At 42.8% G+C, this 16,687-nt stretch overlaps 1 protein-coding gene across 1 annotated transcript in view; it reads right to left on the bottom strand.

Moving 5' to 3' along the window:
• Positions 1 to 16,687, bottom strand: part of RINT1 (RAD50 interactor 1) — a 1,254,187-nt gene that overhangs the window by 1,020,396 nt on the left and 217,104 nt on the right. The window contains exon 3 of the mRNA XM_069629127.1: positions 12,411 to 12,652. Coding sequence (XP_069485228.1) covers positions 12,411 to 12,652 — 242 coding nt within the window. The remainder of the gene's footprint in view (positions 1 to 12,410; positions 12,653 to 16,687) is intronic.

The following is a 16,687-nucleotide window of genomic DNA, read 5'->3' as shown; positions in this document are numbered from 1 at the left end:
ATGTAATATGAGCCACTCAAAACGAAACAATAAGAGTGGCTAACACACCATTTAAACAGCAAAATATTCATTGAATAACTGAAGAATTGCTATTAGTGTAAAGGGGCATTCACGTTGGGTCAGTTACAACCAAAGAAATGTGTGCATCATTTTATAGTAATCTTCCAATATCACATGAAAGACTAGATAGCCTGCCATTATTCTGTAAATCATATGGAATTAACACATGGACATGGTCACAAACATTGTAAGGCAAAACAATTCACAAATGATCCACATCCATATTATGATAAACTTAACTAAGATGATAGATGAAATGCTCAGTTTAATAGTATTGCTATGTACAGTAAAAGCATCATATTTAAGTTGCTGCGATAGACACGTGATGCCCTCTATTAGTAACTTAACCACTGTAAGATACCTGCCAGTGTGATGAAAGTAATCCCACCTTTATGTCATGGACACAAGCTTGCAGCCCTCTATAAAAAACAACTGAAAACTGGAAAAATATTGGTAGATATGTCAGATTCTAAAAATGTATTTAATTTTCTGTTAAGTGTGGTGAAGTGACCACATTGACTTTGCCATATCGAGCTGGTTATGGTATCCCCAGATCCACAACATCATCTGCAATAAAAGCATATTCCTAGTCATAGACCATTCTCTTTAGGATAAACAAACCAGAAAGAACATGTCCCATAATACTCACCTTGAATAAAAACAAAACCCGGACTGATCCAGAGAGTGGAATTTTGGGCCCATGAGGGGATGGACCATACAGCAGACCCAGCTCGATCAACTAGGCCAGGAAGAAGGCTGCAAGGAATGTCTTTGGGCTAGATGGCCCAAACCATGTTAACAAACCACATGGAAAGGGACTGCATCCCCCATAATTCCCTTTTCCCAACAGGGGTAAGCCCGGACTAGACTAGCAAACTCACTTACAGGTTTGGGCTCAGGAAGATAATGGGGAAGACTAGGGTAATCCACAGTTGCATTTTACTCTGCCCAAAGGAGACAGCATTGGGGAGCATGAACCCCCCCCCCGTCCCATTTGAAATCCAGAATGGCAGCAGGAAGCCCAGTCCTCACTGACACACAGACAGAGCCCCACTTCCTTCCCACACTACCAGAAACACTGGGGAGGAGAGAACTCCTGTCTCCCTCACAATTGCAAGCTCCAGCGAGACAGGATCAACTGTAGCTGCAGCCACCATTAAGAGCAAGAAAATGATACCAGTGATGCACCAAACAAAAGGAGAAATGTTTTTTACAAACTGCCACCCCAGAGCAGTAACGGGGTACATACCCTGAGCTGGTGGACACATGAGGACACCAAAACCAAATTCAGAGAAGCCAAACTCCCCAGCCTGAGACAGGGGGAAAACATAATGCAAGCCATGGAGAAAAGCCTCTGAAACAGAATGTATTTCTCTGAAGCCTTTCAAAAAAAGAATCTGCACACTGTGATAAAAGGAATGGTTTCTTTCCATTCAGATTCTGCTGTGTTGTGTGTAGATGCTCATGGAGCAAACAGAAGCACTGTGCACATTTATTTTCCTAGAATTTTAGGATTATATAATTAATAAGATGGAAAACTAAGTTGCAATTGAGAATTTATCTATTGTAACAAATTATGTTTTCTTTTTCCAGTGAAAGAACACCAGTATTGCACAATTGTATTTTTCAGGGTTCCTGTGCTGTGTGCATAATCATGCAGAGGCAGATCATTTTTACACTTATAATTTAATGTACACTGTAATTATAAAAACAGTGTGTAAAATGATTATGCACTGTCTAGTTTACATCCATTCAACCTTGCAGTCAATGGGGTACATTACTATAAACGGCCAGTGGCAGCAGTCTTTGCTCAAGGATGAGGGATTGCCAATCATAGGTGTCATAGCCTCTTGAATCTCCAAGACTACAATTGAAGCATTCAAACCCTGACTCTCCAGAAGTGCAAGCGCTGTTCAAAAACAAACACATGAAAGTTACATTTGTAATTGAAATAGAAACTCAGCAAAACCTGTCCCTGTGATAATCCAAACAGGTATTTAAATGTACGTAGCGTTTCATGCATGGTTCGTCCAACATCTAGGCACTGTGATTATAATACCTTAGTCAATACTCAGTTTACCAACCTCTGAAGGATGTTAGCCAATATGATAGCTCACCCGGTTGAGCGATCGATGCTTCGATCTGTGCGTGATCTGTAGGTTGCAGGTTTGAATCCCGGCAAAGCCAACTCAGCCTTTCATCCTTTCACGGTCGATAAAGGAGTTAACAACTTTGGTTTGGTGAAATAAGTTCTACGTTCAGTGTCATGACCTACAGAACACGTCCCTTTTGGACTTCCTGGTCCTTGTCTCAACGGGGTTTACACTCCCTGGTACTCCCAACATTGCCGTCCACTGTGAAACACCTTCCTCGCTCTACACGTTGGACGTAGCGTGTTCTATTAATAGACCACGCCTCCCGTGGCTCCACGCGTCTCAATGCTATTGCGAAGTAGCGACCAGACATGTGATCCGTAGCTCGCGGTATTGTTTCCCTTGCTTCCTTCCAGCCAACCCATTCCTAGTCCTTTTCCTTCCTTTCTTGATTCCTGGACTTGTGTGCTGAGTAGAGCACTCTGTATATTTCCCGGATTCCTGGATCCTTGCATCCCGGGACTTTGAACGCACGCTGGAGCCGAAAGAGACTTGTGCAGTCTTATTTAAGACCCGATCCGTCCGCAAGAAGGCATCGACCAAGAAATCCAGCAAAGATCGAACTCAGGTGAGAAGGGGGGGGAACTCCTTGACAGTTTGAGACGCCACCCGTCCGAACTCGATATGGACATGGAAATGGCCGTCCAGGACCTGATGCGTGGCATGCAAGAGCTATCAACCGAGGTGCAGAATCTAAAGGCGGAAAACGCCGCTCTCAAACAATTAGTTCTATCCCGTGATTCTCCCACAAAAGAAAGTGTGTTGCTGGGCGGCATAGTGGACAAATACGATGGGTCGGCAAAAACCCTTCGCGGATTCCTGGATTCATGTTTGGTCCACTTTATTTTTAAGCCCTACTACTTTTCGACTCCCAGGGCTAAGGTGGGGTTCATAATTTCAAAACTGTCAGGAAACGCCTCAACCTGGGCTACGCCCCTCAATTCCGGCGATGCTCTCTTAGATGACTATGATGGGTTCATACAAGCCCTTAAGACCATGTTTGACTGTCCAGAGCAGGTCTATAGTGCCCAGGAACACCTGTTAGACTTTCAGCAAGGATCCCAGGATATGCTCGCCTATGTAACCCGATTCAAGTAATTAGTCAAGGAAGCTGATTGGTCCCCTGAGGCGAGTTTTACCCTTTTCAGGAGAGGACTGAATGAGGAGATTATGGATGAGTGGGCCAGAGTGACTCGCCCAAACTCATTCCAGGCACTAATGGACCTTGCTATGCAAATAGATTTCCGTATCCAGGAAAGGAAGGCAGAAAAGAACAAATCCAGAGGTAATCCTCCGAAGGTGTCCTTTGAGAGTACCACCAAGACGGACACAAACCCAGGCTCAGTCTCTGAATCAGAACCCATGCAGATAGGAGCCTTCCGTGGACCTATATCCCCGCAAGAAAGGATGAGAAGGATTCACACGGGGTTGTGCATGTATTGTGCCTCAGACAAACACTTGGTTAGGGAGTGTCCTCTAGCCCCTCCTCGGCGTTCGGGAAACGCCAGCTCCCGATCCTAGATGGAGCAGAGCTTCGGGAGAGAGATGTTTGCTCCACATCAATCCATCCTTGAACTCTCCTGGACAAAACAATTTGCTGATACTATAGGCCTTCCTATCACCCTCCAAGAATAAGACCTATCCCATTCTGGCCTTGGTAGACTGCGGAGCTATGGGAATTTTCATTGATCAAGATTGGGTTGTTAGTCATCATATTCCACATGAGACACGAAGCATCATGCAGCCGGTGGAAGCAATCGATGGAAGACCCCTCACTTCAGGAACCACAAGCCTGCAGATAAAAGAGATCCAGCTTTCTATAAACCATCACCAAGAGCGGATTAGATTCGACATCATTAAGTCAGCTCATTACCCCATGGTATTGGGTATATGCCCTGGTTACAGAAGCACAATATGTGTATCAATTGGACAGCAGGATCCCTATTCCTAGGCTCAGAGTTTTGTATGTCCCACTGTCTATTCCTGGATCCCTCCTCGACACCCCCTAAAGAACCACCAAGAGACCAGCAAACACCACTCATGGTTTCCAATATCATACAAGTCCCAGAGGCCTATCAGGGACACGCTGATGTATTTTCAACTGCCATAGTCCAGGCCTTACCCCCTCACAGACCTGAAGACTGTGCCATAGATACAGATCCCTCAGCAGTGATTCCCTTCGGCAGAATGTTCATCCTTTCCGAACCTGAGAAAAAGGCCCTCAGAGAATACCTGGATACCAATCTTGAAAACGGCACCATAAGACCCTCAAAATCTCCAGCGGGTGCTTCATTGTTCTTTGTTCCCAAGAAGGACACCAAGGAACTCAGACCTTGTCTCGACTATCGCGGCTTAAATCAATGCACCCTCAAAGATCGGTACCCACTGCCCTTGATCTCGGATATCCTGAAAGCTGTGAGAGGCGCCATAATATTCACGAAGTTGGATCTCCGTGGTGCCTATCATTTGATCCGTGTTCGGGGAGGAGACGAATGGAAAACAGCCTTTAGAACACCCATTGGTCACTATGAATATCTAGTCATGCCCTTTGGACTAGCTAATGCCCCCGGAGTTTTTCAACGTTTTATGGCTAGGGTGTTTTCTGACATGTTATTCCTCTTCGTCATTGTCTATCTGGACGACATATTGATCTTTTCCAAGGATCCTCTAAAGCATGAAGAACATGTAAAGGCAGTATTACAACGACTCTGTGAACACAAACTTTTAGCCAAACCCGAAAAATGCTTGTTTCACGTTACTTCTGTTCACTACCTAGGATTCATCCTTAGCCCAGATGGAATTGGCATGGACCCTTCAAAGGTAAAGGTAATACTGGCATGGCCCGCTCGCACGCCCGTGAAACAAGTTCAATCCTTCCTGGGGCTTGCCAACTTCTACCGGAAGTTCATAGCCACCTTTTCCGAGATCATTCAGTCGATCGTTGCTCTCTTGAAGAAAGACACCCCCTTTATCTGGTCTACACCGCAAGATAAGGCATTCCAACGTTTAAAGACAGAGTTCATGCAAGCCCCCATCTTGGCCGACAAATCCTAGTGAAAACAGATGCCTCTAACTAAGCCATAGGAGCGGTCTTGAAGCAGCAACTTGAGGATAAACTGGAACACCCCATTGCTTACCTTTCACGAACCCTGACTCCCAGTGAGACACATTACTCCGTCCTGGAAAAGGAAATGTTAGCCATCCACCAAGCCTTCACTGAATGGCGACATCTAATTCTGGGTGCTAGATATCCAGTTCATGTCCGCACGGACCATCGGAATCTTCAAATTCTACAGTCACAGGAGTGTAGGAACAGTCGTCAGGCGCGTTGGGCCTTCTTCTTTGCCCAGTACCAGTCCAAATCACACATGTTCCTGGATCACAAAACCTGATTGCTGACGCCTTATCTCGACGTCCTGACTATGTAGCTACTGAAGATAGGGCCTATCCTAAGATGTTTCCCCACACAATCTTTGTAGCTCAGGCAGTCAATCTCCTGGAAGAAATTCGACTGCAAACCCAATCCTCTGATCTCTGGAAGGATATTTCAAGGAAGAATCAATGGAACCTAAGAGTTAAGGAAGGATATTTATTCAAGGACAATGCACTGGTTATTCCTACACAGAAATTACAACAAAGAATAATAAACCTCTGTCATGACACCCTTCACTCCGGATATCGTGGCATAACCAACACCCTCCGCCTCATACAAAGACAGTTTTGGTGGCCTGGAATGAAGACCAACGTACAGCAGTACATCAAAATAAACATAACAAGAGACCGGCGGGTCTTCTACTGCAACCTACACTGCCAACAAGGCCATGGGAATTCATTGCTACAGACTTCATTGTGGAATTACCACCTTCCCGAGGATACACGACCATCATGGTTACCATAGACTTGTTCACTCATATGGCTCATTTTACACCCCTGTGTAAGCTATCATCCTTGTCCGAACTTGCTGGAATCTTCCTGGAACACATATTCCGTTTGCATGGACTTCCTTCCAAGATCATATCTGATCGAGGACCTCAATACGTCTCTCAATTCTGGAAACATCTCTGTCGCATTTTGTTTCGCCACCAAGGTTCAGGATGACTGGTCGCTCCCGATACCCGTGGCTGAATTTGCATACAACAATTCCGATCATTCAGCACTTAAGACTAGTCCCTTTTATTGAAGCCAAGGTTTCCATCCATCGGTTCTTCCCTCTGTTCTCCCTCATCCTACACCAGTACCTACTGTCGACTCCTGGATAGAAACCCTGATCAACGTACACCAGGAAGCCAAAGGAAACTTAGAGAAGGCCAGAACACAGACTAAGAGGTATGCAGATTCCAAAAGAAGACCAGGCCCTTCTTATGCAATTGGTGATCAAGTCTGGTTGTCCTCGAAATTGCTACCCCGACATCTACAGCCAAAGAAGTTGGCCCCTCGGTACTATGGTCCATTTCCCATCAAGGAAATTATCAATCCAGTTTCATACCGGATCAGACTACCAGACTCCTGGAAGAAAATTCACCCAGTATTTCACACATCCTTATTAAAACCCTACACCCAATCCTGCCAGAAATTCTGCCGACCTCCTCCTCTGCTGGTTGACAACCAATTGGAACATGAAGTATCCCGAATATGTGACTCCATGCTCAATGCTATTGCGAAGTAGCGACCAGACGTGTGCTCCGTAGCTCGCGGTATTGTTTCCCTTGCTTCCTTCCAGCCAATCCATCCCTAGTCCTTTTCCTTCCTTTCTTGATTCCTGGACTCGTGTGCTGAGTAGCGCACTCTGTATATTTCCCGGATTCCTGGATCCTTGCATCCCGGGACTTTGAACGCACGCTGGAGTCGAAAGAGACTCGTGCAGCCTTATTCAAGACCCGATCCGTCCGCAACAAGGCATCGACCAAGAAATCCAGCAAAGATCGAACTCAGGTGAGAAGGGGGGGTGAACTCCTTGACATTCAGGGCTTTGCCAAAAGCGCTATATAAATAACCATGAGATTAGGCATAGAATTTAGCATGGAGTCCTTGCCTCTGTGTACTGTTGTATCATAGCATTGGCAATAGTAATAGCTCCAGGAAATTACGGTTTTCATTAAACATCAAAAGGCAATTCTTCTATCGAACCTCAAAACACACAATACAATTCATGTTTGCTTTTCTATGTAATTGGCAGGGTTTTGTGTTTTCAACATTTAAATATATACAGGAGCGATCAAATGGCCAGACCTTAGAGAAATAATGAAAGGTGTATTCTGTCACAATGCAGAAAGTTGCAGCATGGTAATGATTTCCATATAGTATTTGCACATGTCAGCTGAATTTCACATCCATTTTACTCTCTTGCAAAAGAGAAGTCAGTTTTACTCTCTTGACATTACACTTACTCTCAACGTTTAAAAATAGGGAGTTCAATACTCTCACCTCAAAATGTTATCTGGATAGCAGCTCACAGTGCCATCTAGTGGATTTTACTTTAATACGAATCCGTTTATACAAATATATCTAGTCATTTTTTTCTTTTACCTTTCCTAAACTACATTCTTCCTACACTTTACCTAAAAAGTACCTTTTAAAGGTGGCAGGGGGGGTTTACTCCACAGGGGGCACTTCTCTAATCGACAACTGAAGCCTCCCTTAATCTCTCATATGTTTTCTTTTTAAAACTGTACCCTTTTTTCTTTTTTGCTATTATATTTCAAACCTGCAATTCTGCATTACTCCCCGTAATTCGTTATTTGTACATCGATTCGATGTTTATTACCCTCTTTTTTCATAATTCATTATTTTCCCACCTTCCATTATTTTCTCTTTATTTTATTCTACAACATAATCACTTGTTACTGCATTGGAGGGCAGAGAAGGTGAGTTGCACAGTAAAAGAGATGGAAGAAGGTTGCTGGGCTGGCTTTAAAACCTGGAGTAAAAGACCAGGTTGTAGGACCCAGAGAGAAGGGGAAGACTACTGGAATGCCTGTGAGACCTGGAGTGGAGGAAGGGATGGCAACACTCACAGAGGAGGAGAAGACTGCTTGGCAGTGTAAGGGTGCAGAAGTAAGACTCTGACATGCAGGGGTCATGGTGATTATTAGAAACTTTTAATCAAGTGCAAAAACAAAAAGAAACCCTATCTCACCCTAACTCTAAGAGGGGTTTCCCTGCCTCAACTGAAATAACTGGTGTCATAATGTCCAACGCAAAGGTCCCAATGTCAGAATCTTAACTCTTTCCCTCATACTCGTTTAAACTAGATGAAAATAGGGCCTTTCTAGCCCAAAGGGAGTGGCACTGTTTCCCTGGTCAAAAGAAGTTCTGGAACCTTCAGACCTTGAAGTATTGGGTAATATATCCCTTTCCCTGGCCTTGTTCAGGCTTCTTGTAAAGTTCAACAATTGTTGAGGGAAACTCGATCCCCTGGTTAGCCCTTCTCATGCTTCTTTTCTGTCCATGGGTCCCCCACCCTGATTAGCAGACCTAGTTTCTTTTCACCAGGTTCAGTTGCAAAAATAAAAGGAGTTTGGATGTGTTTCTAAACTGGAGTGGGTCCTTGCTCCAGGTGCGAAGACCTGGTTTCCTCTCTATCAGGGACTGCAACAAAGAAGAACAACCTGGATACACTCACAAGAAGTGGTGGGTTTCTGACCCTGGTTGGCAGACCTGGTTTCCTCCCTCCAGCAGGCACTGCAACGAAGAAGAACAGCTTGGCTACACTCCCAAGCTGTGGTCGGTCCCTGATCCTGGTTGGCATATCTGGTTTCCTACCACCAGACAATGCAAACTAAGATAACAACTTGGATGTACCTCCCAAGCTATGGCGTCACATACAAGCTTGGTTTCCTCACCTGCCAAGTACTGTATATACTGTCTATAACTTTCACAGTTCTCTTTATATGGGTGCAGGTCCCAGACTCACACTGCAGGTTACCCAAAATGCTCCACTGAACTTAGTTCACTGTTCTGAGTATTCTGTTCAAGTATTACTCACCTGATTAGGCTTTACGAATTTCTTTTGAAAGAGTCCCAGACCCATCATTTGAGTGGCTCTAAAGGGCATAACTGCCCCTTTGGACTGTCTTTGGCACTTTACAGGCCCCCCAGCACTTGCCCACTCATCTGCCTATCTTGTTTTGTGGTCCGCGATGTTCTCGGGACGTCCTGTGCACCTGCCATCAGCGGTGGGGCTTATCCCGCTTCCTTCTCTCGCTTCTGGAGGTCACCAGTTCCGCCATAATGGCTTCACTCTCGTCGGCGTAGGACCATTCCTCCAAAGCTGACGACCTTTGGGGATGCCAAGAGCACCTTCCCTGATGCTCACTGCACTGTTCTTGCACACCAGGCCAGCTTGACAGCAACCTTTGCTCGGCTCACTGGTCTGCCTTTCTTCTTTCCCTGAGCATTCTCCGTCTCGCGGTTCCTCCAGGACAGGCATAACACTTAGTCAAGTCCTTCTTTGCTTTTAACATGGCTTCTTCCAATCAGCTGTCAACAACCAAAGCAATGGGCAAAGTGGTTCTGGTAAGTATTCTGTACTGTTCCACGCCTCCTCCTCATCCCAGTACTAAGTGAGTTATGATGTTCTAACTCCCAAGAGATCTTCGTCTCAGTACTCTCTACTTTTGTTGGGCTACAAAAATACATGGTATATGAGGGTAGCGGTGGAGTGGGAGGAGGTGTTCTCCCAATATGGTAGTCACTGGTCCCAATGGCGGTTTCCCTTCCCATGAGATCCACCCGCGTAGTACCATACCGAGGGGGACTGTCGGGTGGCCTCATGGCAATGGGCTCCCCCTTCGGAAGCAGCAAATGGCATCCTGGAATTCATCACAGCAGATTGTAAGACCCAGAGAAGAGTGCTGAAATGTAACTCCTGGAGAGGCTGATTGCAAGATTCGTATAGAAGAAACGGATTGAAAAACCTTGAGACCGGGGGAGACTGAAAGCCGGAGACCAGAAATACAGAAAAGGAAGGATATTGAAGCGTAGACCAAAAGGCAGGTGACTAGAGACCTGGCCACAGCCCTAGTCAAGCAAAGGGCAGAGGAAGCAAAGGCAGGGAGGCTTTTGATGAGGGAAAGACAGAGAAGGAGAAGGCACAGCAGGAAAGGGAAGAGTCTCAGACAACACCAAAAAGTAAGGAGAGAGGCCCTCCAAATAGAGGAAGGGGCATGCTCCAGAGGTTACAACGAATCAAAGGGTAGAAATCTTGGCCTAGGAGAGAGAGTGAAGTTTACAAGAAGAAAAAGGTGAAAAAAGTAAAAATTCCCCTTGCACTAACCCAGGAAAGAAGAACATAGTGTTTTTGTGAAGTGTCAGCGAACACTAAAACAAACTCCAACCATCCGGAAATCTTAAATAAAAAGCATAACCTTGAAAAACTTTGTGTCATTTATTACTTGCGACATAAGTGGAATAGAGTCTACCATACACTGTTAAAAGCACTGCAGTTAAGTAACTTCTGAAGACATTCAGTGTCTTCTAATTGTAACTCAGCCACAGTAAAATGGCCGCTAACATGATGACAGTAATTCTACCTCCACGAGTATGGACATCAGCCCACCACACAAAACGTTTAAAAACCACAGGCAAAACGCTAAATATACCCGTCTTCACCTTGAGAGAAGTACAGAGCTGACAAGCCTCATTTTAAAAGTTGATTCCTTTTTGGAAAATCAAATATGGTAAGCTCCAAGTTCCTGGTTCTTATTAGGGTACAGCAGTGAATAAGCATTAGAATCGGCACAAAGTTGATCATTTTGTTTGAGCCACAAACGGAATTCAATAATTAAGAGACAATGAAATAGGGGATCAGCAAAGAAATATATTTTTGGACTGAAAGCATCTTAAATAATTAAATGACCACATCAGATAGCAATACCATCGCACATTCAAAGCTTTGTGACTATGGATATGTTACTCTATATATATTTACAATTGTTACAAAGATAAATATACTAAGAAGGAAAAGTCGTACAAAAGGAAAACAAATCTTACGACAATCCGGAACGGGTATGGTAAGCTCAACAGAAGACAATTCTGTTGATTACTTGTCACTTTACAAGACACAGATCACCCCAGCAAGCAACAGATTTATTGTTTAAATGAAACATTATAAATTGCTGAATAATCAACTTGGCGAAAATAACATGCACATTATATTATTTTTGAATGAAAGAATTGTTTATCGATACTAAATGTAAGTGGCATCCTTACATTTAAGATTAACTACATTTTCTAAATTTGAAACACAAGACAGATAGGGTTAGGGGACTTAAACAATAGATATATATATATATATATATTCATATAAGAAATGGAGGTTGTGGAGGTCAGAAGTCCTTAAACGTCCTGCATTTTATTTATAAATTATTTTGTTATTGCAACAGTATCATAATGTTACAGGATAAGAGTGAGACTGTAGATTACCGCTCTTCTATACATTTATGACACACATTCTGCACATTTTCTTATTATTCTTTCTTTTTACCCTTTCATGACAGCCTTAAAAACATACTGGTAGGCAAGAAACACGCATTGGCAAGTTGTTCATGTTAAATTTAAACACATTAATTTGGAATATATAAAGAGTGCACTTTTACATTATTTCACAGGAAGTTTGTATATATATATATATATATATATATATATATATATATATACACATACACACCTCTAAAATATTTACATTTTAAGTGAACTACATGTTCTATGAAAGTGGCGCACATCAGGGTGTTAAATTAACTTTTTGTGGTGGTTAGCCTGTTGAGGATATGCCGCCTTGAGTTTGGTTAGCCTGGGCATGTGCAGCTAGTATGTATTTATACTACTGAAACTGGGTAAGCAAAGAAGAGTCTAAATCACAGCTGACCGAATGCATAGGGGCAGGGTTAAAGTTATAAGCAGAGCATATGAAGATACTTAAGTGTTTTTCCATTCACCTGCACAATTAAATATGAACCACTAAGGAACAAACCATATAAGTGGCTCTAATACACAATTAATAACCTTTGTTACAAGTATAAATATTGCGTAAAATACTTGTGAAATGGACATGACAAGTTGTTCTGGACAAATAAAAAACATAGCAAAGAGAATCATTAGAGCCACTGAAGCTATTGTGGAGCAGAATTGCAAAAATAACAAATCTATCCTTTGCCTCCTAATTCAGATCATATTGTTTCCAGAGGTCACTCCTCTTACCTTAAATCCTCAATTTGTGAAATCCATTTTAGATAAGATAGATGTCGTTCAATTTCTTCGATCTGGCTAATCAACATGCTAAGATCATCCATCCATGGCTGGGATTTTACCAGGTGGCTGGCAACTGAATGCGAAAGGACGGTTTCTTCTTCCAAGAGCTGGTTAAGAAGCTTCTTTGAGTCCTCAGCATTTTTCAAGGCGTTTTTAATTCTTTTCGGCACTTCTGTTGAGACTGTAAGCACCTAGGTATAAAATAATAAGACATTTGATATGTGCTATACTTTTAATTTATTTTTTGAAAATGGAAATATGGATGACAGCCATGATGTAAAAAAAAGCCATTAAATGTCAATTTTAAGTATCATCAAAGCGGCAATGCCACTATTAGGCACCAAGTTTCCTTCATCAATGTGTATTTCATTGGTACTTATTGTTATTGGTCATCGATAGGGCACATTGTTTTTAATTAGAGGGGATTGTGGGAAACCAGGTGTCTCACCCGCTAATCCCTGGGGATCTGTCATCCAGGTGGCCAGAACACGGCCATCGATTTTGGATCCAGTTCCTGGGGGTGGACCAGTGCGGGAAGATCACCTAGGTGAGGGGGTCTTTGGGGAGTGGGACACCTGATGGAGAGACGCTGTATCACCCTCCCTGTTACACCTTTACCCCATCCTACCTGATAGGATATTTAGAAACTCTACCCACCCCTTTCCCTTCACAAACACTTTCACACAGACCAGACAGCCCGTTCTGGGAGAAAACAGACTCACACCCGAGCGTTGCACCCGACATGTCCCAATACTATGGTCAGGCAAAGTCTAGCAATTACTGGTTATCACTCACACCCGACTTCCATCAACCTTCCCCGCATGGATAAAAGGTGGAGGACGAGAGCACACTCTGAGCAAGGCAAAGCACACGAAGGAACAGTACTTTTCCGACAGCAGCTGAACGAGGGAAGAAAGACGGCAAAACAAGAAGGGTATGCAAGGGGGGAGATGCCCTTGACCTTTTCTGCGAGAAACCATTACTTTCCAGAATCCTTCAAACTAGAAAGTGTAAGGCCTGGAAACCAAACTGATTAATCCTGTATTGTGTGTCGGAGATACATAGTGTCCTCCTGCATGGCTGACTGAGTCGGGGAGGATCAGTTGCTGCCGTGGTACTGTCCTTGGCTCCAAGATCATAGCAGCACCTGAGAGATTAACACAGCCGGTAAGTTGGGGAGACCGATACAAGACCGGCCTGTGTTGAAGTCAAGGCTGCAAGCTGTGTCATTATGTGAAGAGTGCAAGAATGAAGATTAAAACGGGCAAGATGAAAGATGCGAGGAAAGCTTAATTGCTGATGGATGTTTCAACATTTACGAGAGAAAGATGCAATACCAGTGACAGAGTGGTCTGGCGCCGCGTGGGTTCTCAATGAAAGGTCTCAGGAGGATATCCAGCTAAGAAGTGGCAGGAACGAAAGTAAGGACAGAGTGTGAAGTGAATGGAAGTGGTCCTGATACAGTTTAAGCAAAACCCATCGCACATTTGAAAACGTAAAAACTGAGATTATATGGTTTGAGCCCGAACGAGGGAGGCCAAAGATGAATAATGTACAAAAGTGATCTGAGCCCGAATGAGGGAGATCTGTGGTCCAAGCCTGAATGAGGGAGACCAGTGGTAAAATTGGGTCCAAGCGTGAAGGAGGAAGACCCATGATGAATACTGGAAGCGAGAACTTGTACATGTGAAAATCCCGATGAGAAAGGAACTTTGGTGTTTGTTACGACAGGCACCCTGTAGTAAGAGACTGTTGTTGGAAAGGAGGCTTTGGCAGAAGGCGTTGATAACTATGCTGTGAACTGTATCCTCGTGGACGAGAAGCCAGAGTGTGTTCGAAGCTCGAACGTACTGCCTTATCCCGTGCTGAAAACGTGGGGGAAGGGAAGCCAACTGCTCAACTATCCGGACCTATTATTTCTTGAACATTTTTCTTTTGCATACACTGATGTCCCACACCATCTTGTATTTAGAAGTAAGGATTGGCAATAGGTTTATTAGTATAGGCCCTTTTATTTTGACAGACTCGACTAGGACTGCGTTCTTTATTATTTGATGGTCATAGCTTGCTCCCATCCTTAGATTTAGGTTTAGATAGGTGTTCAACCAACCCATTGACGTCCAATAAATACCCTTGAATTGTGATCACCTGTGTATGTCTTCACTGTTTGATACCATGCCTTCCTTACAGTATTCCACTGCGAAGTTCCACAAAACGATTTACAGCTGTTAGTTAGAATGATTTGTACATGTACAATAAACATGAAAATAATGTCAGTGTTGCAAATGTAAGAACACACATTTGTTTGTTTGTTTGTTTCTTTCTTTATTTGATAATGCGCACCAGACCCTCAGGTAACTGATGGCTTTGCTAAAAATATTATCAGCTTTTGTTCCTGCAAGGTCCCAATTGTGTTGATTTTGCTTCCAAATGCCAGCATTTGCCTCTAAGGAAACATTTGTGGTGGATTTGCACCAAAAGGCTTGCATTTACATCTTAAAGAAATACTTGTGATGGCTCTTTTCAAATATTGTCAGCATTTATCCTTGACTGGGCACACCCGTGATGGCTTTGCTGCAAATATTACCAGCATTGGTCCCTGTCATAACACAAGCGTGATGGGCTTTGTGTTACATTTTCAACATTTATCTTTGTAATATTCAATTTTTTGTTTGTTTTGTCCCAAAATGCCAGGATTTGCCGCAAATGCTTTGATTTTTTAAATAGAAATATTTTTGCTGATTATCAGAGTAAAAAAAAAAACACATAACATGTCAAGTTTTGGAATAAACCACTTGGAGGCAAAATTTGCAACAGTCTATTAATGATTATGTTTTTTTTGCTGGGAACGGCCATTAATAATGTAATTGATATGTCAAGTATGTTCACAGTGAATAGCGATCATTCTGCTTTATCCTTAAAATGGCTGCACTCAAAAAATGTAACTGAAAGAAAACGTTATCCTTTTGATTTGTAGGTTTAAACGAGTCGTACCCGTTTGAAATTGAATGTTCCAAAGCTTTAATCTTTTATTTGCTCTCTGAATTCACTTTACCAACTGTCTGCTTTGCAGAGTCTTTGGCCTGAAGACATGTATGTTAGTGCTATGCACTTATTTTCTACTGTATGCACGAATTTGGTTAGACCATCCTTTGATCATAAACAGGTCTATGATTTGAAAATAGTCCTTACAAAACGACTAATGAAAAAGCAGATAAATAATCTTTCTTAAGAGAATTGGATAGACTTTAGTCTTCAGAGAGCAAAGATAAAAACAGAATTATTCCCAGTGGTTGAGAGGATGCAGGTTTATGATTTTGCAGCATGATGCAGAAGCAAGGCTATGGGCTCTAGTTATAACGCGGAAATTTAGAGGCTGTTTAAAGTGCAAGAAACCCCTCAAATTGCTCTCCAAATTAACCCTATTTCGCCAGAAGCCTGGTCATCGCATTTTGTCAATTAGTATGAAGACCAGTCTTCTGCTACTGAATCAGAGAAGTGGGCCCAAAATCACATTGGCTGATGAGAATAGACGAGGAAAAGGTTCTGCTGCTAGTAAAGGCAATCTAGTTCATCTACAGCACCAGGACTGGACGGTTTGTCTAATGCTATATTAAAGGCAAATCCAGAGCTATGGGCAGAAATTGTAACCTTGATTTTTAATCAAATAATTTTAGCCAAACAAATTCCTCCGTTTTGGCATACAGCGATTATTGTTCCTATTTTTAAAAAGGACTATTGCCTTTTACCTGAAAAATATCACCCGATAGCTTTATTAGGCTCTCCAGGGAAAATATTTGCATTGCTTCTTTTACATAAGCTAAATGACTGGATTTTAGTAAACAAAGTGTCTGATGTTAATCAATTGAGATTTGTTAAGGGGGTCGGCACGTCACTGAATTGTTTTCTATTAGATGTTCTTAAAGCAAAGGCTTTTAAAACAAAAGCTCCTCTAGACTTGGCTTTTATTTATTTTAAATTAGCATTCAATAGCGTTCCAAGAGGTGCCCTATGGAGGAAACTAAAAGCCTGGGCTTGCCCAGAGGATTTATTGGAGCTGATTCAGGCTATGCATATAGATACATCAGTTACTTTTCAGCTTAATCAGCAGGGTGACCTCTCTCCCCGATACTAACCGTTAAGGGGTTAAAGCAGGGCTGCTCTTCGGCTCCAGCACTTTTTAACCTATTTTTTTATTAGATCTTAATTTGCATCTAGAAGCAGCC

This window comes from Ambystoma mexicanum, chromosome 12, assembly GCF_040938575.1.
Source record: "Ambystoma mexicanum isolate Mex_15411 chromosome 12, UKY_AmexF1_1, whole genome shotgun sequence".
In the NCBI taxonomy this organism is placed as follows: domain Eukaryota; kingdom Metazoa; phylum Chordata; class Amphibia; order Caudata; family Ambystomatidae; genus Ambystoma; species Ambystoma mexicanum.
The sequence above is the reverse complement of the archived record's forward strand: the minus strand, read 5'-3'. Positions and strand labels throughout refer to the sequence as shown.